At 39.6% G+C, this 27,301-nt stretch overlaps 1 protein-coding gene across 1 annotated transcript in view; it reads right to left on the bottom strand.

Annotated features, from left to right (window-relative positions):
* LONRF1 (LON peptidase N-terminal domain and ring finger 1) overlaps positions 1-27,301 on the bottom strand; it is a 45,902-nt gene that overhangs the window by 6,878 nt on the left and 11,723 nt on the right. Inside the window, exons 2-11 of the mRNA XM_030832198.2 lie at positions 24,457-24,575; positions 23,313-23,435; positions 20,142-20,291; positions 19,436-19,676; positions 19,239-19,335; positions 17,894-18,008; positions 14,734-14,855; positions 12,190-12,348; positions 11,914-12,076; positions 5,714-5,866 (exon numbers count right to left, since the gene is read on the bottom strand). Coding sequence (XP_030688058.1) covers positions 5,714-5,866; positions 11,914-12,076; positions 12,190-12,348; positions 14,734-14,855; positions 17,894-18,008; positions 19,239-19,335; positions 19,436-19,676; positions 20,142-20,291; positions 23,313-23,435; positions 24,457-24,575 — 1,442 coding nt within the window. The remainder of the gene's footprint in view (positions 1-5,713; positions 5,867-11,913; positions 12,077-12,189; positions 12,349-14,733; positions 14,856-17,893; positions 18,009-19,238; positions 19,336-19,435; positions 19,677-20,141; positions 20,292-23,312; positions 23,436-24,456; positions 24,576-27,301) is intronic.

Here is a 27,301-nt window from a genome sequence, read left to right as displayed (position 1 = left end):
ATGTAACCGAGTTCTGCATGTTAATCGTGTATCCTGCTACTTTGCTGAATTCATTTATTTGATCTAGTAACTTTTGTGTGGAGTCTTTAGGGTTTTTTATATATAGTATCATGTCATCTGCATAGAGTGACTATTTTACCTCTTCCTTTCCAATTTGGATACCTTTTATTTCTTGTCTGATTGCTGTGGCTAGGACTTCCAATACTATGTTGAATAGAAGAGGTGAGAGCAGGCATCCTTGTCTTGTTCCAGATTTTAGCAGGAAGGCTTTCAGCTTTTCACCATTTAGTATTATACTGGCTGTGGGTTTGTCATAAATAGCTTTTATTATATGGAGATATGTTCCCTCTATACCCACTTTGGTAAGAGTTTTTATCATGAATGGATGGTGAATATTGTCAAATGCTTTTCTGCATCTATTGAGATGATCATGTGGTTTTTGTCTTTTCTTGATGTGGTGTATCACATTGATTTGCATATGTTGAACCATCCTTGTGAACTTGGGATGACTCCCCCTTGGTTGTGGTGTATGATCTTTTTTATGTGTTGCTGGATTCAGTTTGCTTTTTTTTTTTTTTTTTTTTTTGCAGTATGCGGGCCTCTCACTGTTGTGGCCTCTCCCGTTGTGGAGCACAGGCTCCGGACACGCAGGCTCAGCGGCCATGGTTCACGGGCCCAGCCGCTCCGCGGCATGTGGGATCTTCCCAGACCGGGGAACGAACCCGTGTCCCCTGCATCGGCAGGCAGACTCTCAACCACTGTGCCACCAGGGAAGCCCAGTTTGCTAATATTTTGTTGAGAATTTTTGCATCTATATTCATCAAAGATATAGGCCTGTAATTTTTTTTTTTGGGGGTTGTGTCTTTATCTGGTTTGGTATCAGGGTGACAGTGGCTTCACAGAATGTCCTTGGGAGTATTCCCCCCTCCTCAGTCTTTGGAAGAGTTTGAGAATTGGTATAAGTTCTTCTTTGGATGTTTGGTAGAATTCACCTGTGAAGCCATCTGGCCCTGGACTTTTCTTTGTAGGGAGTTTCTTTGTCTGTTTGTTTGGTTTTTTTAAATTACAGATTCTATTTCACTTCTGGTGATCAGTCTGTTCAAATTATCTATTTCTTCTTGATTCAGTTTTGGTGGGTTGTATGTAGAAACTTGTCCATTTCATCTAGGTTGTCAAATTTGTCAAAGTTGTTGGCATATTGGTTGAGATTTCTTTTTCATTTCTTATCTTATTTGGGTTCTCTTTTCTTGGTGAGCCTGGCCAGAGGTTTGAAAATCTTGTTTATCCTTTCAAAGAACCAGCTATTGGTTTTATTTTTTTTCTATATTTTTTAACCTCTATTTTATTTCCTCCCTGATCTTTATTATTTCCTTCCTTCTGCTGGCTTTAGGTTTTGTTCTCCTAATTCTTTTAGGTGATAGGTTGTTTATTTGAGATTTTTCTTGTTTTTTGAGGAAGGCCTGTATTGCTGTTAACTTTGTTCTAAGAACTGCTTTTGCTGCATCCCATAGATTTTGTATGGCTGTGTTTTCATTGTCTCAAGGTATTTTTAAATTTAATTTTTGATTTCCTTGTTGACCCATTGGTTTTTTTAGTAGCATGTTGTTTAGCAGTCTCCATGTAATTGTTTCTCATTTCTTTTCCTGTGGTTGATTTCTAGTTTCATGCTGTTGTGGTCAGAGAAAATGCTTGAAATAATTTCTGTACTCTTAAATTTTTTAAGGTTAGTTTTGTGCTCTAGTATGTGCACTTGAAAAGAATGTGTATTCCGGGTTTTTTTGGATATAACGTCCTGAAAATACCAATTAAGTCTCACTGTTGTATCATTTAGGATCTCTGTGCCTTATTGATTTTCTGTCTAGAAGATGTGTCCATGTATTGTGAGTGGGGTGTTAAAAGTCTCCTACTATTATTGTATTCCTATCAATTTCTCCCTTTATCTGTTAGTATTTGCTTTATGTATTTAGGTGCACATATGCTGACGAGCACATAATCCTTTTCTTATATTGATCCTTTTATCATTATATAGTGTCCTTCTTTGCCTTTTTTTATGGCCTTCGTTTCAAAGTCTATTTTGTCTGATACGAGTATTGCAACTGCTGCTTTCTTGTCATTTCCATTTGTATGAAATACCTTTTTTTCCATCCCCTCACTTTCAGTCTGTGTGTGTCCTTTGCCCTAAGGTGGCTCTCTTGTAGGCAGCATATTATAGACTCTTGTTTTTTAATCTAATCTGAAACTCTGTCTTTTTATCGGAACATTCAGTCTATTGACATTTAAGGTAATTACTGATACATGTGTATTTATTGCCATTTTAAACCTTGCTTTCCAGTTGATTCTTTGATCCTTTTTTTTCTTTTTGTGGTTTGATGATTTCATTTTATGCTTGTGTTCTCTTTTTGGGTTTTGTGAATCTATTGTCTGCTTTTGATATGTGGTTGCCCTGTTTTTCAAGTATGTTAACCCCTTCCTATATGTGCTTGCTTTAGACTGACAGTCATGTAGGCTCAAACACATTCTTAAAGAATCTACATTTTCTTACTTTCCTTCTCTACATTTTATGGGTTTTTTTTTTTCCGCGGTATGCGGGCCTCTCACTGTTGTGGCCTCTCCCGTTGTGGAGCACAGGCTCCGGACGCACAGGCTCAGCAGCCATGGCTCATGGGCCCAGCTGCTCCGCGGCATGTGGGATCTTCCCGGACCGGGGCACGAACCTGTGTCCCCTGCATCGACAGGTGGACTCTCAACCACTGCGCCACCAGGGAAGCCCCATTTTATGGTTTTGATGTCCTTTTTTACATCTTAACGTGTATCCTTTTGCTATTCCTTGTGTCTATTGTTGCTTTCACTAATAGGGTTTTTTAATTTTCTTTTTGATGTGTATACTGGCTAGTTTATTTACTTTCCAATTGTGATTTCCTCCTTCCTATATCTTCTTGCTGCTTTTTTATTTAGAGAAGACATTTCAATATTGTTTTAAGATAAGTTTAGTATTGCTGTATTCTTTTAGTTTTTGCTTGTCTGAGAAATTCTTTCTCTCTCCTTCTATCCTAACTGATAATCTTGCTGGGTAGAGTACCCTAGGTTGCAGGTTTTCCCCTTTCAGGACTCTGAATATATCCTGCCGCTCGCTTCTGGCCTGCAGTGTTTCTGTAGAGCAATCAGCTGATAGCATTATGGGAGTTGGCTTGTAATTAACCCTGTTTTTCTCTTGCTGCCTTTAGAAGCCTCTAACTTATGCCATTTTAATTATAATATGTCTTGGTGTGGGTCTGTTTGGGTTCCTCTTGTTTGGGACCCCCTCTGTGCTTCCTGTAGCTAGACATGTTTCCTTCTTTAGGTTTGGGAAGTTTTCAGACATAATTTCTTCAAACACATTTTCCATCCCTTTTTCTCTTTCTTCCCCCTCTGGAATCCCTACTATGCATAGATTGGCCAGCTTTATATTATCCCACAGGTCTCTTACATTGCTTTCTTGTTTTTTTCATTTGGCTTCCTGTCTGCTGTTTTGATTGGGTAATTTCCATTATTCTATATTGCAGATCACTTATTCTTTCCTCATTATTCATTCTGCTATCATTGCCTTTAGCTCAGCTTTCATCTCTGCAAATGAATTTTTTAATTTTTCTTGGCTCTTCCTTCTAGTTTCTTTTAACAGTAATCTGCATTTCTGTCGATAGCCTTTCTTAATTCCTTCAGTATTTTCATTACCTCCCTTTTTGAACTCGGTATCTATTATTAGACTGAAGAGGTCTGTTTCATTGCTCTTGGTCTTTTAACTGGGAGTGGTCTCTGTGTCTTCACTTTACTTGTCTCTTACTCTGTCAGTTTAGGAGAAGCAATTATGTACTGTGGTCTTGGCGGGCTGTTATATGCGGGAGCATCCCTACGTAGCTTGCGTCAGTTTAGGAGAAACAAACAATTACGTACTGTGGTCTTGGCAGGCTGTTACACGCGGGAGCGTCCCTACGTAGCTTGCGTCAGTTTAGGAGAAGCAATTACGTACTGTGGTCTTGGCGGGCTGTTACACGCGGGAGCGTCCCTACGTAGCTTGCGTCAGTTTAGGAGGAGCAATTACGTACTGTGGTCTTGGCGGGCTGTTACACGCGGGAGCGTCCCTACGTAGTTTGCGTCAGTTTAGGAGGAGCAATTACGTACTGGGGTCTTGGCGGGCTGTTACACGCGGGAGCGTCCCTACGTAGCTTGCGTCAGTTTAGGAGAAGCAATTACGTACTGTGGTCTTGGCGGGCTGTTACACGCGGGAGCGTCCCTACGTAGCTTGCGTGGGTTTAACAATTTTTTGGCGTGAGGGCTGTTCTTGGTTTGGATGCCTGTTGCCCCTTTCCTCGGCGTGTGCTGGCCGTTGTCCCCTGGATTGGGGTGTGCGGTGCGTGGCTTATGTACGCTGCCAGGGAGGAGGGGGCAACAGTTGGCACGTGGTTGTGGGACCCTCAGCAGTGGTCTGCACCTGCCTCTGGAGTCCGAGATGGCAGCTGCAGCTTGCACCCGCCCCTGGAGCTCAGGCAGGCAGTGCCCCGTTGCCTGAGAGTGCGTGCTCGGAGACGGAAGCTCCTACGGCAGTCCTGACCCTCTCCTTGCACACCCCGAACAATGGCACCTTGCCTCTCTGGCAGTCCCAGGTTTCTTCCTGTATTCCCTCGGTCGTGGGGCCCTACACCCTACCCCCTCAGGCTGTCTCCACACAGCCAACCACAGCCCTCCCCCAGCGTCTGACCTCTGAAGCCTGAGCCTCGCCCCCTCCTGCCCCAGCGGACAAGTGTCTCAGGTTGGTGAGTGCTTGGTGGCACCGACCATCTGTGCAGGTCTCTCTCTGCTTTGCCCTCTGCAAACTGGTTGTTGTGCTCTTCTCCGTGTCTCTGAAGCTCTCCCTCTGTCCCAGCTGATCTCCCCACCAGTGAGGGGACTTCCCAGTGTCCGGAAACCTTTCCTCTTTCAAAGTTCCCTCCCAGGGGCGCAGGTCCCATCCCAATTCCTTTCTCTCTTTTTCTTTTGTCCTACCCAGTTTTGTGTAGATTGATTTTTTGTGTAGATTTTCTTGCCCTTTTGGAAGTCTGAGGTCTTCTGCCAGCATCCAGTAGATGTTCTGTGATAATCGTTCCACATGTAGATGTAACTGTGATGTATTTGTGGGAGAAGGTGAGCTCCACGTCCTACTCCTCTGCCATCTTGATCCTATCTCCCATTTTTAATTCCTTATCCCTCCTTCTGGAAAATCCTCAGCTGGGGGCTTTCTCCTCCTGCACTTGCTCCTATATGCATCTCAGCTGACACTGTTTCCATCCTCTTCCTATATAAGATGCAGTGGATACCCCTGTGCTAGAGAATATGGTCACAAATCTAAAGACAGGACAAAGGAGATGTGCAAAACTAAAGATGAAGAAACTTAAAAAATCTACCAATTTCGGGACTTCCCTGGTGGTGCAGTGGTTAAGAATCTGCCTGCCAATGCAGGGGACACAGGTTCAAGCCCTGGTCCAGGAAGATCCCACAGGCTGCAGAGCAACTAAGCCCGTGCACCACAACCAAGAGTAGCCCCTGCTCCCGGCAACTAGAGAAAGCCCGCCTACAGCAACAGAGACCCAACTCAGCCAAAAATAAATAAATAAATAAATTTATAACAAAAAAAAAAATCTACCAACTTGGGTTTACACAAAAAGTGAGACTTTTGGAAACAATATCAAAGCCATCATACCTGGAGGTTTTCCTCCCTCCCGGGCATTGATCCAAAGTGCTGAAGAATTTGGCTTCGAAATCTGTCTCTTAAATTCTGAAACCAGCTGCAGGCTTGGGAGTAGACCAAATCGTGAAGCTGTCGGAGGTTCTCTATCTCCTCTTCGTTCTCAACCTAGAAATACAACAGTCAGTAAGGTGTCTGTGTCTAATCTTCCCATCCATCCCTACAGAAATGGAAAAAAAACCCATAAAAAAAAAGGGAATACCTATTTCAGTGCTGGATCAGAGTATTATTCTTATGCAGTAAACACCAGTAAACACCATACATTTCTGCCTCACAGAGTGCCAATGGGCCAGACTAAGAAAGACAGCAAGCCTTGACCTCCCAGCATAGCTGACCTAGCCTTGCTGAGTTAGCAGTCTTGCTGAGTTAGCAGTGCGACACTGCAGAACCCAACTAACAGCCCCTAACTGGGAGGGGTAAGATGGAGAGTTAGTTCTCAGATAAAGGTCTACAGGGACTGGGAATTCATCTTTATGGATCAACAGCCTTTGAAAGCAGTAGAACAAAAAAACCAGGAATACAGTTGCTACAATGAAAGGGAAGATTGGGGGAGATTTAAGGTGCCACAGCAAAAGCAGTAATAGGACAGAGGGAAAGCATAATTACACCTTTAACCAGGGAACTGGGTCAAAACAAAAACTGCAACAAATAACTTAGCATATAAAGCCAGAATTTCAAAAGAGAGACAATACATTATACACTCATTATACAATGATGAACTGCTGCTGCTGTAAAGGCCCAAGGCCGTGGCTACCTCCATCCCCTGTGTATGCCCTCTGGACTACTGGCTCATCAAACTGCAAATATAAAATTAAATGCATCAGCCTTCCAGCCTAAGATCCAGAAGAGTAGTCTCATAAAACACAGGTGGGAAGATGGAACATTAACTCATCCATCTCATATTGATTAACACTCATATCCCACTCACTCCATGCCAGAGAGCACTATATTTCACATACATTAACGCACTGAACAAATACCAGGCCTGAGTCAGCCTTTCCTACTTCAAGAGTGACTCAATAAAAAACAACAATGGGACTCTGAAAATATCCTGATGTATAAAAGGTAAGACTTATATATAGCACAGAGGCTTCCCCGGTGGTGCAGTGGTTGAGAGTCTGCCTGCCAGTGTGGGGGACATGGGTTTGAGCCCTGCTCCGGGAGGATCCCACATGCTGCAGAGCAACTAGGCCCGTGCACCACAACTACTGAGTCCGCGTGCTGCGACTAATGAAGCCTGTGTGCCTGTGCTCTGCAGCAAGAGGAGCCACCGCAGTGAGAAGCCTGTGCACCACGCCCCTGCTCGCCGCAACTAGACAAAGCCCGTGCGCAGCAACAAAGACCTAACGCAGCCAAAAATAAAATAAATAAAAAGACTATAGCACACAAGAGACAAAAGAACATACTTCTTATTTTTGAAGGATTTGAAATGAAAAAGAAAACCAAAGTTGTTCACGACAATGTGAACGTGCTTAATGCCACTGAACTGCATATGTAAAAATGGTTAAAATGGTAAATTTTATGTCATGTATATTTTACCACATGAAAAATTTTAAAAGAAAGGTAGAAGAGCCATATGATTCAAGCATTCTGGTCTTGGAATTGGCTATCCAAGGTTCAGTCCTCTGCTAACACACATTGGTCTTGATATGAGCAATAAACTTGTGGGGCTGGGATCAAGATGGTGAAGTAGTAGGATGTGAAGCTCACCTTCTCCCTCAAATACATCAAAAATCTACATATGGAATGAGTACACGTGGAATGATTCTCCCAGAATATCTACTGAACACTGGCAGAAGACCTCAGACTGCTGAAAGGGCAAGAAGATCACCATGTAACAAGGTAGGAAAAAAAGAAGACAGAAAAAAAAAAAAAATGAGAAAGGAATCAGGACAGGACCCGTGTCCCTGGGAGGGAGCTGGGAAAGAAGAAAGGTTCCTAGACCCTGGGGAAGCCCCTTCACCGGCAGGGAGATTGACCAGGACAGTAGGGAGCTTCAGAACCTTGGAGAACACAGCAGCTGGTTTGTGGCAGCCAGAGTGGAGAGAGGACAGATGGTCAGTGCTGCCACTGTGGGCTCCCCAGCCTGAGATGTGTGTCAGCCAGGGCTGGGTGCTGGTACTCGGGCTTCAGAGATCAGACCCAGCAAGAGGACTGGGGTTGGCTGTGTGGAAACAGCCTGGGGGTGGTAGCTAGAATCTGGTGCAACCGCAACTGAGAGTGTATGAGGAGGAAACCTGGGCCGCCTTAGAGGGGGTGCTTTGTTTGGGGGGTGCTCAAGGGGAGGGGTGGGACCTGCCATTGTAGCCTTTTTCCTGTGTGTGCGCTCGCAGAGGGCAGGATACTACCCGCATGTGCTTGAGACTCTGTGACAAGTTGCCACTGCCTCCCTCCTCCCAGACGCCAGGAGTGGGTGCAAGCCACCTCCTGCCTCCCCTCCCAGGGCCAGGCACCAGTGACTGCATCTGCACAACCCCTATCAAGGGGATAACAGTTGGCACACACTGAGGAAAGAGGTGACAGGCATATGACAACCCTCGCACCAAATATATTAAACCCACACACACTACACAGGGACACCCCACATATAAATAGCCCTCCCAGACCACAGTAGATAATTGTTTCTCCTAAACTCACAAAGTAAGAGAAATATAAGTAAATTAAGAAGCAGAGGAACCACACTCCCAGTTAAAAGACCAAGACAATTCCCCTGAAAGTACAATGAAGTTGACCTCTTCATTCTAACAGACACCGAGTTCAGAAAGGAGGTAATGAAAATATGGAAGGAATTAAGAAAGGCTATTGACAGAAATGCAGATTACTGTAAAAAGGAGCTAGAAACTGTAAGAGAGAAACAAAGAAAAATTAGAAAACTCATTTGCAGAGACAAAAGCTGAGCTAAAAGGCAATGAATAGCAGAATGAATAATGAAGAAAAAGTAAGTGATTTGCAAGATAGAATAATGGAAATTATCCAATCAGAAAAGCAGACAGGAAGCCAAATGAAAAAAAAAAGAAAGCAATATAAGAGAGCTGTGGGATAATATAAAGACAGTGTGGTACTGGCACTGGAACAGAGTAGAGCCCAGAAATAAACCCACACACCTACAGTCAATTAATCTTCAATAAAGGAAGCAAGAACATACAATGGGAAAAAACAGTCTCTTCAGCAAGGGGTGTTGGGAAAGTTGGACAGCTGCATGTAAATCAGTGAAGTTAGAACACACCCTCACACCATGCACAAAAATAAACTCAAAATGGCTTAAAGACTTAAACATAAGACATGACACCGTAAAACTCCTAGAAGAGAACATAGGCAAAACATTCTCTGACACAAGTTGTACCAATGTTTTCTTACCAAGGCAATAGAAATAAAAGCAAAAATAAACAGATGGGACCTAATTAAACTTGTAAGGTTTTGCACAGCAAAGGAAACCATAAACAAAACAAAAAGACAACCTACAGAATGGGAGAAAATATTTGCAAACAATGTGACCAACACAGGCTTAATTTCCAAAATATATAAGCAGCTCACACAACTCAACAACAAGAAAACAAGTAACCCCACTGAAAAATGGGAGAAGACCTAATTAGACATTTCTCCAAAGAAGAAATACAGATAGCCAAGAGACACGTGAAAAGTTGCTCAGCGTCACTAACTATCAGAGAAATGCAAATCAAAACTACAATGAGGTACCACCTCACACAGGTCAGAATGGCCCGTGTAGACCATTAAAAAGTCTACAACTAACAAATGCTGGGCAGGATGTGGAGAAAGGGAACCCTCCAGTACTGCTGGAGGGAGTGTAAGTTGGTGCAGCCATATGGAAAACAGTATGGAGGTTCCTCAGAAAACTAAAAATAGAATTACCATATGATCCAGCAATCCCACTCCTGGGTATATATCCAGAGAACACCATAATTTGAAAAGATACATGCAACCCCTATGTTCTTAGCAACACTATTCACAGTAGCCAAGACATGGAAACAAATGTCCGTGGACAGAGGAATATGGATAAAGAAGATGTGGTACATATACACAATGGAATAATACTCTGCCATAAAAAAGAATGAAATAACCGCAACTTAGATGCAACTAGAGATTATCATACTAATGTGGAATCTAAAACATGACACAAATGAACCTATCTACAAAACAAACACAATCACAGACATAACAGACTGGTGGTTGGGTTGCCAAGGGGGAAGGGGCTGGGAGAGGGATGGAGTGGGAAGTTGGGTTAGCAGATGTAAGCTTTTATATATAGCATGGATAAACAACAAGGCCCTACTGTATAGCACAGAGAACTATACTCAATATCCTATGATAAACCATAATGGAAAAGAATATTAAAAAAACAATGTCTACATATGTATAACTGAATCACTTTGCTGTACAACGGAAGTTAACAACACTGTAAATCAACTATACTTCAATAAAAAAAATTTGATCCAAAACCAAAAACCCCCAACAAATAAACTTGTGACTTGTTAAGAACTATTACCAAAAAAAAGTATCTGCTTTCTACCTTTACAAAATTCAAGGGACCAAACCATGAACTCTAGTAAACAGGGAATGATAAAAATAAAAGTCTGAGTTAGAAAAAGGAGCTAAGAAGTAGGCAGAAGTTTTAAAGGCAAGCTTTTGAAGTTAAGGAATTTCATTGCACTAACAATTTAAAATGTCATCAGAGGTCACAGAAATTAGAATTACTACACCAAGGGAAAAAACAACTTTGATATAAAAAACAAAATTTGAGAAGCTTTTCCAGAATGAACAAGAAATCATTATATAGAAGAAGAAAAATTATTAGACAAGACCACAATGACATAGAGAATTCAATTTTCTAAACATCAAATCCATATTTGATATGCTAATTTACTGTCATATATTTATATATAGTCATAAGTTTAGCCACATACTCAAGGAATTTTATCAGCAAATCCAATATATGAAGATGTAAATTTACATAAAACTAAAATAAGGTTATTAGTTTTACAAAGAACATCACCTTTTAGCAAATGATTCCATTAGCCAAATATTACTAAGGCACAGACTATCAGTCAACTCAAAATTCCAACTCATACTCTTGGCTCACTGCACAAAGCAGAGTTTCCCCATAACATCTTTATAATAAGATAGGACAGGTAATAGCAGATTAATCAAGTTTATCAGCAGAGAAGCAATATGATATAATGACAAAACATAGCACTTGGAGCCAGGGAGCTGGTTTTAAATTATTTTTTTACACTACCTACAGGATCTTTGGCAAATTCATACTCCTGAATTCTTTCATCTGCTAGCTATCTCATAGCGTTTTGAAAATTTAATGAGCCACTGTTTGTAGAAATGCCTAATGCCAACACTGAATAAGTGCTGACTGAGATGAAGGGCTCAAACAGATCAATGAACAAGTGAGAGTGTAAGATCTATGTTTTTCTAATGGCCTTCCAAAGGAAGTTGCCTTTCATTTGATATTTACAGTACCACAAATCATTTTTCTGGTACCTAAACGAACTGCAGATGGTAGAGTAGGTACTGGAAGTACCAAAAGGGCAGCATTAACCCTATCCAAGAAAATTTTCACAGTAACCCTCCACAGGTAAGATACCACCACCAATTATATGGACAGTGCTTTATCTGTGTTGCCCTAAAGTTAGACACAGTTGGGTGCTGTGTTCAGTTTTAGGGTATCTTAGGCATATCTTAATATAGAACAATTCTTCAGGGATTTTATGTGTTTACCTTTACATCAAAGTTCAATCTACTGATGATTACATCACCTTTGACTACTAATAAATTCAGTTTAAAAGGGTAGGAATTAGCAGGTTTCATAACTTACATGGATTGGAAGTTCAATTGAATCCACTGCTATTGTTAAGCAATTACCATGCAAATACATACATTCTAGGCACTGTGCTGGCTGTCAAGCCAGTAGAAATGAACAGTATATCTAGGTGCTGGTCTCCCAAGTTCTCTTGGAACTCAGGATGGTTAAGAGCAAGATGAAAAGGTAACTTGGAGCTAATCTGTATAAGTATTGTTGAGGGTCTCTGACAGGAAGAACTGGTTAATGTTCCTATCAGCCTTTACGCGTGTACAATGCCTAGGACACAGTATACCAGAGCATGCTGAAAAAGAATAGTTTTTCATACCTTCACATCTTCCAGATATTCAATGTCTGCAGTGCAGTATCCATCTTTCATCCCTCTTTTTAAAACCCTGAACCGCTTTCCTCCAACTGTGTCAACCACAGACCTCCCATCAGGCAAGAAATGGACATTTCTGATTTGTAACATACAACCATAATCTGCAAAACTAAAGGAAAAACTCCAATTAACATCAAAGGTCAAGCAACAAACATGCAAGTTCTCAGCAATATTCAAAGAAAATTCCAGAAATCAATAAAAATATTTACATAAAAAGCATACCCATTTTGTGTATCGCTGACACACATCCCAAACTGTTTAGTTCCAGTCTGTATACTTCTTCGAATCATCAATCTGTATCTTGGCTCAAATACATGAAGAGGGCAAGGCACAGTGGGGTAGGCCATAGTGCAAACAAATATCGGAACATTCTTGGTCAAGCTGAAGAAGAAAAAAGTTTCATTATTATATATCAGGACAAACAACAAAAATGAGTGAAGCCTGCAACAGTAATAAATAATAGGCAAATTCACTCTAAAATCAGGTGATTTTTATTCTTGGTAAGAAAAGGAATCAGCATCCTTTTCATTTAAGCTCATATTGATACAATATTAATCCTAAAAATATGTTGGTGATCCTCTTACAAGTAAATTTGAATTTGAGATACGAAGTTATCATACAGAGCTAAGTATCTTTATGAATCACAAAGCAATTGATTATAATTACTATTTTATATTAAAATCTGTTTAAAATATTTCTAACATGACAGAGTATACTCTCACTCTTAGATAATAAGAAAACACGAGGTCCCACAAAAAAAGCAAATCGTTCAAAATTTTTAGGCATTAAAATATTTTCATACTAACAAAACCAGGTAATTCAATGAGATAACATTTCTTCCAGATAATTAAAATGACAACACTGTTATTGCCAGACTGGCAAGAAATGTGAAGGATAAAGGCAGTGCACAGCTTTGGCAAGGGTGTGGGAAAACTGGCAGCGTGAACAGCACAGCCATGCTGAAGAAGAATCTGGCCATATGCATCAAATGCTTTCAGAAAGATTCGTATCCTTTGAACCAAAAGGCTCACTTTTTTCCTGCAAGTACTATAAGAATGTTCAACATAGCACTGTGTATAGTAGCCAAAACCTAGAAGCAAAAAGAGAAGGCCAGTAAAATAAATTATGACGTAACCATAAAATGATACTATGTTTAAATGTTCAGATTAACAAGAAAAGGAAGTTACAGAAATGATAGGATTAAAATGATCCCATCTTTGTTTAAAATGTATTCATATACATTAAGATCGGGAAGGATATATGCCGAAATGCCAGTGATGATTACGTTCGGGTTACAGATTATGGCTCCCCCCCCCCACTAATATTTTCTAGTCTTTCTTCAAAAAGACCACAAATTACTTAAGTAAAGGCAATATTTAATACACACGTTTAACATACCAGTCCTAGTTCCTCTACTTTTAAAACTGTATATTCTACCACCATTGAGCACTCTTATGAACATAAAAACGGGGGGGGGGAGCCAGTATACCTCTTAATTAGCAAAACTTGTAAGTACCAGGGGATGAGCTACCCCTTAAAAGAATAGCCCTGTTAGTACACAGCAAGATTCCCTCACATCACTACTCTTTCTGTCATCCATGGATTTCACTCTTCTGTGAGGGGTCTGGTCCTCTCACCATGTTTTAGTATTTCAAAAATACATCTGAAGCATTCTTATATCCCAGCTTTCTGCAGTGTTGGTCAAAAAGGCTTATAATCCTCACATCAGAATATTTTCTATCATAAAATCACACAATAAAATATCAGTTCCATGAGGAGACAAATCAATATCAACTTCTACAAACAAAAGATTAGAAACCTTTCTTCTGTTGAAGGCCACTAGCCCAATGAAGACATCTGGTAGACAGATATTGAAAAAGAAAATCTGCAAGCACAATTATTTTTTTCTTAGAAAGTTAGAAATATAAAATGTTTAATCTGTATTTTTAAAAAATAGAAACAGCATATAAAAATTACAATTTTGCTCTTTAGTGTCCAGTTAAAAGTAAGTGGGAAAAAAAGAGAGTTAAGAAATTAGAAACCCATGAAAGAAACTTGGACACTCAAGAAGAGACTGGTGAAAAGACATGAGGGGAAGAGAAAGGAAAAAGAAATGTAGAAGAAAGAAAGCTATACAGAGCAACAAAACCATGTCCAACCTACCCAGCCCCAATTGGCTTTTATGTGCTCTTACTAGTGGTACCACTGAATCCCAAAGTTACCACCAGGTTTCTCACCTTGCTGATACTAAGTCATTTCTGCTAACAGTCAATAGCTTCATTAACTGAGAATTTAGCCCCTAAGTCACCCCTTTCAATTTCAGTCTCAGGCCTCAAGGTCCCACCCCCTTCAAACCTCTGACTGGCTAACCCTCCTGCCAATCCAGGCCATCTATCCTCCACCTTCCCCCTGCACCACCATGATGCCTGAGGGATGCAGTTCCCAGCAACCACCTCACCCCTCTCCATTCCCGATTGATTCCAGGGCTGATGTCACTGGAGGAGACCCCTCCTCCACCTAAAACACTGCTTCAGTGCAAAGAGCTGAGTCAGTCACTCCCAACAGAACATCTAGAAGTTACCAAATGAACTTTTAAAAACTTTTGTCGAGGACAGGGGAAGCTGGCCACTATTTGTTTAAAATAGGCCTTTGACTACACTGGGTTGAACTAAAGACAGAACCCAGCTTGCTATGAGGCTTCTCCTTACTATTTCAAAGGGTAGTAGTCCGTAATTTGATTGTTAATTTTTCTGAGAAGAAACTTACTGTGAGAGTTCAGCAGTTTCTTCATCATATATTTTTTTTCTCTCAGACAGTTCATCAGGCAGATACTTCACTATTAAATCTTCCAACAGCTGTGTGACACAGTACCTCCTATCTGCTAGATACTGAAAAACAATATTATTTTACATTCCAGTGCTTTTCTTCCTACAGTATAAAACAGGCAAAACAGTTTAACTTGATATAGTAAAGCCTTTATTACATATTTATACAGTCAGTTCTGAATTAATTTAATTAGTGAGGGGGACCATTACAATGGATGGTGCTAAACAGGTAAACCTGCCTGAGGCTTAACTCAAGAGCATTAAAGACACATACTTGCAACGTGAACCAAGTTCTGTATATAAGACCCTTGTCTTGCTATGATCATACACCTTTATTAGCAGCAGTCAGTGCTGCCCTGCCATCTCCCACACCAAAGGCCAAGTTCCATCTCACAGTGCATAAGTATCTGAAACTACCATTTGAATTGAGAAACAAAAGTAAGATAAGGAATGAAGAAAATGATGCATTTATTTGCCTTATTTAAGAAAAGCAAAACTACTCCTTTTTTGTCCCCCATTTCAGTGGCAGAGCTTCCAGGTAATTTTTCTTTCAGATTTTCCTTCCATTGTCATCCCACTATGACTAATGATCCCCTTATCAAGAGGCTGCTTTTCCTACGTGAGCCACCCTCTGTATAAAATGGTCCATTTGTGCCACTCCCTTAATACTCTGAACACTGCCACCCTCATGCATTTTTGTGTTATTCTCTCTTCCAACTGCCAAAAGCCATCTGACTATCCTTCAGGGTCTGGCTCCAATTCTACCTTTTGCATAAAGTGTTCCTTAGTTATTTTTTTGTCTCCCAAGAGTCCGTTACTTAACCCTTTACCATATAAAAGGCAGTTACCATACCCTGCACTATATTACATGGACAGGGATACATTATATCTCTGTAACTAAACTAAGAACTGCATAGGGCCAGGGACCAGGTCAGTGTGTGTGCAGGATTTTGGACTAAAAAAAAAAAAAAAACCAGAAAAGCCCAATACCAATTTATAATAAAAGTAATGAGGAAAAACTCCTGGGAGACAATCACAAGATAAAGAGAAGCCAGCACCTTTTTCTCTGTAGATCCAGCAAAAAGTTTTGTCATTATCCGATGAAGTACAGAGCAGGAAATATGAATGGTGGGGAAATGGGTTACAGTAGTGGTTTTTACGGTTTAGCATGAACCAGGGCTTGTTAAAATGCAGACTGCTGAGCCCCACCCCAGGGTTTCTGATTTAGTGGCTCTGGGGTAGGGTCTGAGAATCTGTATTTCTAACAAGTTCCCAGGGGATAGTTTATTATAAAATTAATCAAATGACAGATACTATAAAAGCAGTTTCATTACCATTTTCTATTAAATTAAGATGTTTCAAAATTTAAGACTCATGTATTAAATTTGGGAAATACAGCCTCTCTTACAGTACTGGTAAGAATCTATTTTTGTACATTACTCGGGACCTAGGCAATTTGGCAATTGGTTTTAATAAGAGTCTTATAAATATACGGCCTTTGATCCAGTAATTCTCCTCCCAAGAATTTACCCTAAGGAAAGAGTCAAAGACACAAACCACAGTGTCAAAAGACACAAACCACAGTATGCTACAACAAAACCAAACAACTTACATACCAACAACAGGAAAATGTTACACACCGGACTAGTATACTGCTACAAAAACCATGTCTTTAAAATGTATTCAGATGAAAAAATGAGCAAAATGAAATGACAAGTAGAAGTAGAAAACTGGAGAGCATGTCAATTTTATCCTTGTAAATATATATATTTAGACTTTACCAATTATATTATACAGGGTGTCTTCAGGTCAGGACAAAGGATAAAGTTATTTTTAAACAGTATGTTATGTTTTTAAATAATATCCTTATTTTGTTTTCCTTAAAACTGAGAGAACTCTAAATTTAAAGCAATGCATCTAAATGTTAATCTGAAAAAAAGCATAATAAATATATGAGTGTATCTAAAAACTCTGGAAAACCAGGAAAGACAGCATGTTTAGAGTACTTCAACTGAAAACACTGAGTATACTAGTTGAAATAACTAACAGACTCTTTAAGAAGGAAGTTTTTTTATCTTATGTTTCCTGACTTGAACATTGTTTATGTGGTTTTCTGTTTTACTACATGTAGGCTTGCTATGCTATAACAATACATACATGCCATATGATATCTGTACAGAGCTATGTTTTCTGTATAGGAAATAACTATTTTCCATAGCAAAATGGTTTTATCAATTTTTTAATTCATATTTGGAAGACACTTCTTTTCTTCAAACAATCCAGGGACAGAATCACTCTCCCTGATCAATGCTACCACTGCACCTGGAACTCAGAATTCGAAGGCTTTGGCCTCACCTTTGGGGACTTCAAGTCACTCAAGCACGACTGAGAGGGTGTTGCTCTCCCACTGGTTATGGAAGGTACCCACCTGAGATGCAGCTATTTTCCTAATGCAAGTGAATAGTGCTTTTCACTTCCTAGACAAGGAGGGACGTGGGAAGCTGTGCCTCCCTCTCTTCTCGCCAGGCCACCTCTTTCTAGGGCTGTGCTGTCCAATGCGGTAGCCACTACTCACATGTGCCTACTAAAATGTAAATTAACTATAAGATTAAACAAAATTTTAAATACAATTCCTTCTACACATGTGGCTGGTAGCTACCATGTTGGACAGCACAGATACAGAGCATTTCCATCAATGCAGAAAGTTCTACTGGACACAGCTGCTCCAGATGTTAAGGGGATTGGATTAGACCTGAAATCTAGCCTAAAAATGGTGGTGGGAGGCAGGGCAGTTGGGCTTCCCCAATACTGTCATCATTAAAATTCAGTAGATTCCCGACCAGGTACTTGACCACACCTCCTTTGTTTAAAAAATTAAGTAAGAGGTCTTGGCCTTCAGACCCTCTCTGCTTTCTCCTCCCCTCTCCAAACTCACTTTTCTCTAACACTAGCATATGGGTAACAAAACAGAGTCCCTTTTGGCCACTCAGCATATACAATGTAATTTATTCTGAACCTATTAATCATTGCTATGGCTGAATAAAATCAAACCATGTTGCTACACTTAAGACCAATAAACAGATAAGCATAAAAATGTTTACCTCTTTTAAGCTTTCCTTACAAAGGGGACAGTATGGTGTGTGATCTAAACAACGCTCAAGACAATTCTTACAGAATGAATGTCCACAAGGGGTTGTTACTGGCTCAAAAAACAACCTGAAATCAACCAAAATACATGTTAGTTTTCACAATAAACTCCATTGGAAAAAGTGAACAAACTAATAATGGAACCATAACACTAATCTCTCTTTAGAGTAGAGGAGGAAGAAGGAGGGTCTGGTGGGCAGGAGGGGAGAGAAGGGGCAGTGATAAATACGAGTATATCCTCCTGAAGCGTTTAAAAGTTCACCATCCAGAGGTACCCTGCGCTGGGGGCCTGGAGCTGTACTAACATAACCACCACTCACATGTGGCTATGGCGCCCTTGAAGTGGGGCTGGTCCAAACTGAGATGTGCAGTGCATCTAAAATACACACCAGATTTCAAAGACTTAGTGCAAAATTAATGATGTAAACTATATCATTAATAATTACTCATTCATTTTTGTACAGATTCTTATTTTATCATCACTTTAAAATTGGTTTTCTTAACAAGATTATAAAAGCCTTACAAAAATAATCCACTAAATTACCACCACTGAATTCTAAAGAAATAGGAGGCTTAATATTCAAACAATATGGAAAAACTAATTTTTCTTACATTATAATTATTTCCTGAAACATGATACTTTGGAAGTTCCTAGAAGTACTGTTAGATGTATAGGTACTTCAGAAATCATCTGGGTCTAATCCCCTCGCCTCACAGATGAAGAAGCCAAGACTCAGAATTAAGGGACTTGCTCAGAAATACCTCTCATCACCCCTGGCCTGGTGTGGACAGTGCCGGGTGCTTTACACCGTTCCCTTGCCTCCAGCACAGTTTCTGTACCTGGAAAATGTTCTTTTTAAACTATCAGTCTTACAATTACAAGCATTCTGCATAATGGAAATCCTTATCCAATGTTATACACACAATACATCATTGTATTCTTACCCAAATCTAAAACCATGGAGTCTCAATAATAACATGTAGAGCTTTTATAGTACTTTACAATTCCCCAGATACTTTTTATATTTTAGTCATCTGATTCTTACAAGACTTCAGTATAGGCTATGCAAACCCTGACCCCACTTTCTAAGTAAGGAAAAGCTAAATAAGGTTCAGAGATTACATTATTTGCCTAAGATGTGAAAGGGAAACCTGGGACTAAAATTCGTATCTTTTGATTTTTAACCCACTGTTCTGTTACTTCACATTGCCTATTATTACAGAGTAGATTACCTTTATCTACTCTGTACTTTACATTAATATAAAATATTCATCTTTTATAAAATTGTACATACTTACCTCATGCAGAGAGAACACTCAAAATCTGAGACATCTATTAATTCTTCTGGGATGTCACCGTAAGTTAATGAAAACGTACAGACTTCATTGGGAGTTTCTATTAAAACAAAGAGATGGGGTTATCTTCTTTAGGAAGAAGTCTGAAGGCCATTCTAGATAAATCAATGTGTTTTATAGGAGTGTAGTGAAATTTTTACCTCCCTGTCTTTTCAGCTTATTTCTTCCATCTTCATTTACAATCACATCCTGGTCTAAGAGAGACAGCTTTCTTTTCAGCAGAACACCTTGCTCTTGAACAGAGAGTGAAAATTCTGAGGACACTCTTTTTAAACAATCCTCTCTGGCAGGCATGTCTGTCGAATTTATAGCCTGTGCTGACCGAGCATGGTTTAGGCTTCCTTTGACAGGCTCTGAAGTGACCTCTGCTATTTCTTCATTCTACAAAAAAATACAACAAATAAGGGTAACTAACTGTATTTCTTTACTATCCTTATTCTCGCCAGAACCAAACTGAAATTTTGATGTCTTAAAATGTTCATTTTATTGTTCATTTAAACAGCACCAACTTTAAATTCTAAAACCCTGGCAAGTGAGTGATTTTTGCCAGTACTTAGATAGCCCTGGACATCAAGCTGGCTTACATCATAATAAGGTTAAAGCAGTTATGCTAATATAGTTCCTACTCCAAGGAAACTGAAATAAATACAATGTTCTGTATTTTCCAAGAGACTGAAAGTTTTCTGACACTGAATGACCTAAATTTGTGATTAATGAGCATATACTTTACATAAAAGTTTTCAGTATAAAATAAAAGGCCATAGATGAAATTCTATTAAGACAATGCCTACTAGGTTGAAAGTACCTAAACGGATTGCCCATGATTATCTTTACTCACCCCCTTACCTGCTCTGGGCTAAGTTCACTGGCACAATGAGACTCTTCTATTACTGAAGGAAAACCAAAAGGTTTGTTTTTAATACACGGTAATGAACTCCAGGAAGAGTCCTTCAGGCCTTCTTTTAAGTTTTCAGGTGACAATAAATCACATAAAATCTGTAAGAGAAATATTATAAAAAGTAAAGAAAACTATAAAATATTTGGTTGAGGATAATTTAATATAAAGTTACCTAATATTTAAGAATTTGGGGGAAATTTGTAGCAAATAACTTCATATGGAGTATAATCTACAAAAATATCAAATTACTATATCATACACCTAGAACTAATATAATATTCTGAGTCGGCTATCCATCAGTTTAAAAGAAAGAAAAGTTGTAGCCAACTTTATTTTTAATGAGCAGGGAAGGAACAGGTTAGGTAAAAAGCAGAACTTCCATATTGATTAAAAAGTCTTGCAAAACCAAGGTGTGCCTCAGTGGGGTCAAATCACCTCAAATAAATGATTCAAAAGGAAGGCACGGGGTGGTGAGTTTGGTAGCCTGAGAAGGTACCCAAGGTAAAGGTTGACGTTTTATTGATTTTTTTACTTTAGCCACACCCCGAGGCATGTGGGATCTTATTAGTTCTCTGACCAGGGATCAAACCCGTGCCCCCTGAATTGGCAGCACGGAGTCTTAACCACTGGACGGGCAGGGAAGTCCAAGGTTGACATTTTAATATGAGGTTTGTAGAAAGAAGAGATCTTAGGAGAAGTGGAAAATATTACCTTTGAACATCAGTGAGTCCTATCCTGTCAAAATAGTTCATGGTTCATCCCAATGTATATTTTAAGGTGGACTTAAGAGTGTTTATGTGAACTTGGACCTTTAACTACTAAACTCTAAAATTCCATGTGTTTACACTGAATTTAGTTTCTCCCTGAACAAGTGACCTGCACAGTCAGTCACCACTGCCCAGCATTATTTGTGGCACCAAATGGCAGCTGTCTGATATGAGAGGCAGCTGCAGTATCAAAATCTTGGGTGCTTCTCTCAGGAATATGTCTACAACTCTCAAAGAAACGGGGGTGGTTAAGACGGAGGAAGAACCTGGCTACAAGGAAATGAGAGGGATTCACATGTTTGCTTGTCAAAACAAATTTTGTGTGTATATGTACAGCAGACGATTTCTTAAAGCCTCAGTTTGGAGGTTTGGCTTTTCAGCTGTACTGTCTCTCAATACACAAAAATCATAATTTTTCATGAGTCTTTACAATGTAACTAAAAAGGAAATATATATATAATGTAAACAAAAGTGTGTGTATCTGTATGTGCTCAAGCAACACCCCATCTAATGAACAAACATTTTAAAATTTGGGTATGGTTTTACATTTCCTGATTTTAAAAAAAGGTGTTAAACACACACCCATCCTAGAACACAGCAACTCCACTCCTAGGTATTTACTGAAGAGATATAAAAACATATGTCCACAAAATGACTTGTATAAGAATGTCCATAGCATCAACTGGAAACAATCCAAATGAAAATTGCCACTAACTGTGAATATCACAAACTGTGGTGTGTTCATACAATGGGATACTTGGTAAACAATCAAAAAGAAAAAAATTACTGGATGTATCTCAAAAACATTATGTTGAGCAAAAAAAGCCAGACACAAAAGAGTATATGCTGTATGATTCCATGTATACGAAGTTCTAGAATAGCAAAACTATTCTATGGTGATAGAAATCTGAACGGTAGTTGCCTCTGCAAGCAGAGAGATTGGGAATTTGCTGGAAAGGAGATGAGGGAACTTTCTAGGATGATGGAAGTGTTCTATATCTTGATTGGGGTGCTGTTACGTGACTGTATAATTTCTCAAAACTCACTGAACTGTAAAATCCATGCATTTTATTGTATGTACATTATACCACAATTTACCAAAAAAAATACTGAGGAAAAATAAATATTTCAAGGCAGTAGGTATTTTGCATTCACCTGACCTTACTAACGAACAAACAAATATTTACAGAAGTATAAGGATATCCAGCAGCATGGAAAATGCAAAATCATACACCCTTAAAAAGTCTGCAATCTCACCAGGGCAATCACTCTAGCAAAGAGAACAGTCAGAAAACACACAACACACAACAGTAAACCATTTTTTGTTAAATCAGTGGGCTAGAACATGCGTGCAAACAAACCTTATAGAGGATATAGCAATGTTAGCTGTATTCATAAGGCATTTGGAATCTGAGAAAAATTTCAAAATTCTCATACTTCAAGGTACATAAGAATCTCCCAAGGTGCTTGTTAAACTATGCCCCAATTCCGGAGATTCTAATTCCAAAGGTCTGTGGTAGGGCCCAGGAATCTCTGTGTTTACCAGGCACCCGAGATGATTCTGAAAAAAAGCCACACTCTGAGAAACACTACGAAGGTAATAAATAATGTGGCATCTTTGGGGGGACATCGAGGGGAGCATCTCATGACAGGGCACTGAAATTATATTAGGGTAGATTTTCCCAAAACATTTTTCAAAGACTCTAGTCATCCCAGATGCTCTGTGGGTAAATCTGGCAAAAGCTGAATGCTGTTGTCATGCTAGCAAAGCAAAAACTCTTGACAAAATCCGAAGAAATCTGTTTGGTTCGACCCAATGTTTTCCAAAGTCATTTATTTGATCGGAGAACCCCCCTTCCCTTTTTCCTTTTAATTAACACCTACTGACACATCGCTGAACAAACTTTGGAAAGGGATGTATTCAGTACTGAGAATATTAAGGCAAAACAAACTGAGTGGGGCAATACCACTGGCAACCACGGAAAGCAAGCAAAGTTGAGACCTGAAATGAAAGGCAAAGGAAGCCAATAAAAATTCCTGAGCAGGAACATCATGACAACAATGTTTAATTAAGGATGATTAGTCTGGCTCCCATGGAACAAACTATTAGAGAACATCTAAATTTAACTAGGCAAAAATAATGCATTTAACTATCTCTGAATGAAATGTTTTGATTTCGGTAAGAATTCAGTATGCTAATAAGTATATAAGCCTGAAAACTACTTGTCAAATTGCTACTGAATTTGACTTACGGACACTCCTTATGTTCTTACCCAAGATTCTAACTGGCATTTGTAAAAAGACCTGTGTCGTAGCCCTACCTTGAAGTATTATAGTTGGTAAACTGATTACCTTTTCTACTTCTAGCTTTGCAGGTGCGAAATCTTCATCAAGCGCTAAGCACTGAAGAAACAGTTGTAAGGCATCACCTAAAAAACCAGCATCGTGGAGGACTTTTCCTTTCCTGAAGTAGACCTTCAATAAAAGCACATATACATGACTTTTATGGATGGAATTGTTTTTTTAAAAAAATCAGTATCAAGGGGAAAACAAAAGGAAGTCTGCTTGGAAATACTCATTTTCAAACTCTGACTGACTGAGGAGGCCCAGGCATTCTAAAGGCATATTTACACCCTGCCCTGGAGAGGCACCTACAGGGGAGCTGAGGCCCAGAAAGTGACTTCAAAACCACATTTCTCATTTTATCCCTTCAGTGATAAGTCCAGAGGGTTCTTCCTTTTTAATAGTTGTAAAGCTGTCCGTACAATCATTTTCCCTCTTAACATTCACTGGACCTGTACTAACCAGTCATGCCATCATGGAATTTTGAATCATTTTCCTTATTAATTTATAACTTTTAGAGCATCCTTACTATACTGTCCTCAAAGGCACAGCTTTGAATGGAGGAAAAAGTCACATAAAAAAATGACTTCTAGCTTAAAGTATATGGGAGATGGACTAATTTGCCTTGGCAGTTTGATAAAAAGGAGAATTAGTAAACTGATTATATATTATATACATGCCACAAGTCCTTTTTTAAAACAGCATGGGCAAGGCAACCTCCTTTGACCCCATCTACCACAGTTAACCACAGCCTAATCATCCAGTTCCCATCACAATGCCTCAGTCAACTGTTCAGCCACAAGGACCCCTTCTCTTTCCGTTGATAAAACCTCCTCCATTGATAACCAGTTTGGATCCAGCTCTGCAATAGGGCCAGTTGTGTCTCTTTGAGGAAATGCTGTATATTAAAGTCTGTTTTTTTCTGTGCCTTGAATTCAGGTTGTTCTTTGGTTAGGAGACAAAGGTTTCTTACAGTTTAAAAAACTGTCATGATATTCATCCACTCAAAATATTGACCTTAGATTTCTAGAACTCTATATTTTATTTAAAGAATCACCCAATCCATTCCATTATAACTTATAACCATAACTGAATGCATATTCCCTGCAGTTGAAATTTGTAAATGTATGCAAATGTAAGACAGTAATTTTACCTCAGGCCAATTTGGCAGTTGAAAGAGAACTGCATTTAAATCTTCTATGGCTGCTTTAAACTCTCGCAGACCAGCATATGATTCAGCTCTGTAAATTTTCAGAGTCAAGTCGCTGGGCTCTGAAATAAATATACTATGAAGGTTTGATTATTTTTAAAAGATTATTGTATGACCCACAAAATACATCATACTAGATTACGAACTGACTCAGTGATTCTAGTCAGTAACCACCAAAGCAAAGGCAGTGAACCGAGCACTGTACAGGTGCAACCCAATAGTATGTTACGATTTATAATTTATATCAAATCCTTACGAGTAGATTATTTTAGTGGAGGAAATTATGCTTTTTAAAAAAACTGAAAATATTTTTATAATATGAATAATCATCCCTAAGAAAATGTTTGCTTAAAATAGGTCATTCTGTTAAAATTTAAAAGACTCATGTCTTAGATGTTTAGAAGATTTGCCTTTTTGTGGTAAATCTTACTTTTTTATACCAGTTTTGAAATCCTATTTATAAATGACCATATGTGTAACCAATGCACATGGGATCCCATAGTTACAAAGACTGACCAAGGCACAGTCTTAGGAAAGTACACAGTGATCCTGCTTCTGGAGGAAATGCGTTGATAAGACTCAGTTTTTTTAAGAGGAAAAACATTTTTAATTCCTGCCATTAGCAAAAATAGTATTGGACAGTCCTCAGACAGATTTAATTTCAAATATTTGAGGGAAAAGAACTTTGTTGATAATTTCACTATGTTCTCCATCACTACTTGAGAAACTAAACTAGTATCCAACTGCACTCAAAATTTCAGACGGTTCATTTATGATACTACAATCAATCACTACAGGTACACAGACTGTAAAACTGAAGTCTAGGCCAGAAACTAATTTTCAGTACATCTACAGATGACATAACCTGAGTCTTCTTTGAAAGCTATTCATCTTTGGAGGCTTCCAAAATGTATGCTTATAAAACAAAGCATTCATTGTGGGAAGGGTGTAAAGACCCATAATGCCTCATTTGAAAAACAAAATCTATAATAAAAGAAAACTCGTTAATAGCTCCCTGATTTACTCTAGATTTTTTTTTAAATTATTTATTTTTGGCTGCACTGGGTCTTTGTTGCTGCACGCAGGCTTTCTCTAGTTGCAGCGAGCGGGGGCTACTCTTCCTTGCGATGTGTGGGCGTCTCATTGTGGTGGCTTCTCTTGTTGCAGAGCACGGGCTCTAGGCACACGGGCTTCAGTAGCTGTGGATCGTGGGCTCTAGAGTGCAGGCTCAGTAGTTGTGGCGCACAGGCCTAGTTGCTCTGCAGCATGTGGGATCTTCCCGGACCAGGGCTCGAACCTGTGTCCCCTGCACTGGCAGGCAGATTCTTAACCACTGCACCACTAGGGAAGTCCCTACTCTAGTTTTTAAATCATTGCTTTTCTACAGATAAATCTAGATTAAACAATTAAATTAGGCCTTTTTCAGTTGCTGGTACTTGAGAACCCAAATTTTATTGTTCCCTCAGATTTATACCAATGAAAATTTTTCAAGAATAAAATTAATATTTCATGAAAATATTTCTTACTTCCTCAGTAGAAAAAGACACATGTGGCATATTACATCTTTTGTTTCTTAAAGCAATATAATTGTAAATCATTAACTTTGAACAAAAATGCATAGAAACTGAAAGCTCCATGTGATTACTCAATCAAGAATGAAGAGTCCAAGCTAGACCCTGAGGGGGTTTAAAAGATTTTACTTTATCCATGTCTTCGAGGAGCTTACAGTCTCATTAGAAAATTCTATTTTCTTGTGAAATGGCACCATGTGATCCTGATTTCACAAGCACAACTGGAGTTCGGGAAACAGAGCAATGTGTACCAGAGCCGTCCAAGGAGTAAGCAGTCACTACAGCAGCATCCAAACCCTTGAGCTGGAGAGGACGGCGACCAGGACGTGCACAGCTGGGTGCTTCCAACAGCATTCTTGGGACCCCGCCTGTGCTCCAGCACCTCCAGAGACAGGGGGTTCACGGTCACAACAAGCAGCCCACTCCACACACGGATCCCTCACTGGGCTTTTTATCTTCTCACATGTTGTTTTTTACAGCAAGTCCCCATGGCATGACACTTGACGCAGTACACATTCGGACCTCGTGAGTAACGCACCCTCTGATCAAGGCCTCGCTGCTCAGTGGTGCCCTTTACGCAGCTTCTCTAGGGCAGCACTGGGGAAGGGGAGGAGGAGATCTCCGCCTTTAAAGCACCCAGTCAATCTACAACGCTTCTCCCCTCTGAGGGAAGCAAGAAAGGACTGTGCCCCTCTCATCTCAACACAGAAGCACTCAGGCTATCCAGACTCCCTGGAAAGCTAGTGTCTACTGGGATTAGAAAAGAGGTGGACCCCATGAAGAGACGAGAAGAGGATCATATTTTAAAACTCTTGCTCCCCAAATCCTCATAGGTCATGTTTTTATTGAGAACTTCAAATGTCAATGGACTACATTTTTTTTTTTTTTTGCGGTACGCGGGCCTCTCACTGTTGTGGCCTCTGCCTTGGCAGAGCAAGGCTCTGGACGCGTAGGCTCAGCGGCCATGGCTCACGGGCCCAGCACCTCCGCGGCATGTGGGATCTTCCCGGACCGGGGCACGAAGCCATGTCCCCTGCATCGGCAGGTGGACTCAACCACTGCGCCACCAGGGAAGCCCAAAGGACTACATTTGAATGACTCTGTTTGGGTGGGAAAAACCCCACCTCATCAATTGAGTTCACACTCTCCAATATGTTTTAAAAGAGATTAGGGCTACCCCACTTATTTCCTGCAGATCCTTCTTAATTCAAAAAAAG

Source organism: Globicephala melas, chromosome 21 (genome assembly GCF_963455315.2).
Source record: "Globicephala melas chromosome 21, mGloMel1.2, whole genome shotgun sequence".
In the NCBI taxonomy this organism is placed as follows: Eukaryota; Metazoa; Chordata; class Mammalia; order Artiodactyla; family Delphinidae; genus Globicephala; species Globicephala melas.
This window is presented reverse-complemented; position numbering and strand designations above follow the sequence as displayed.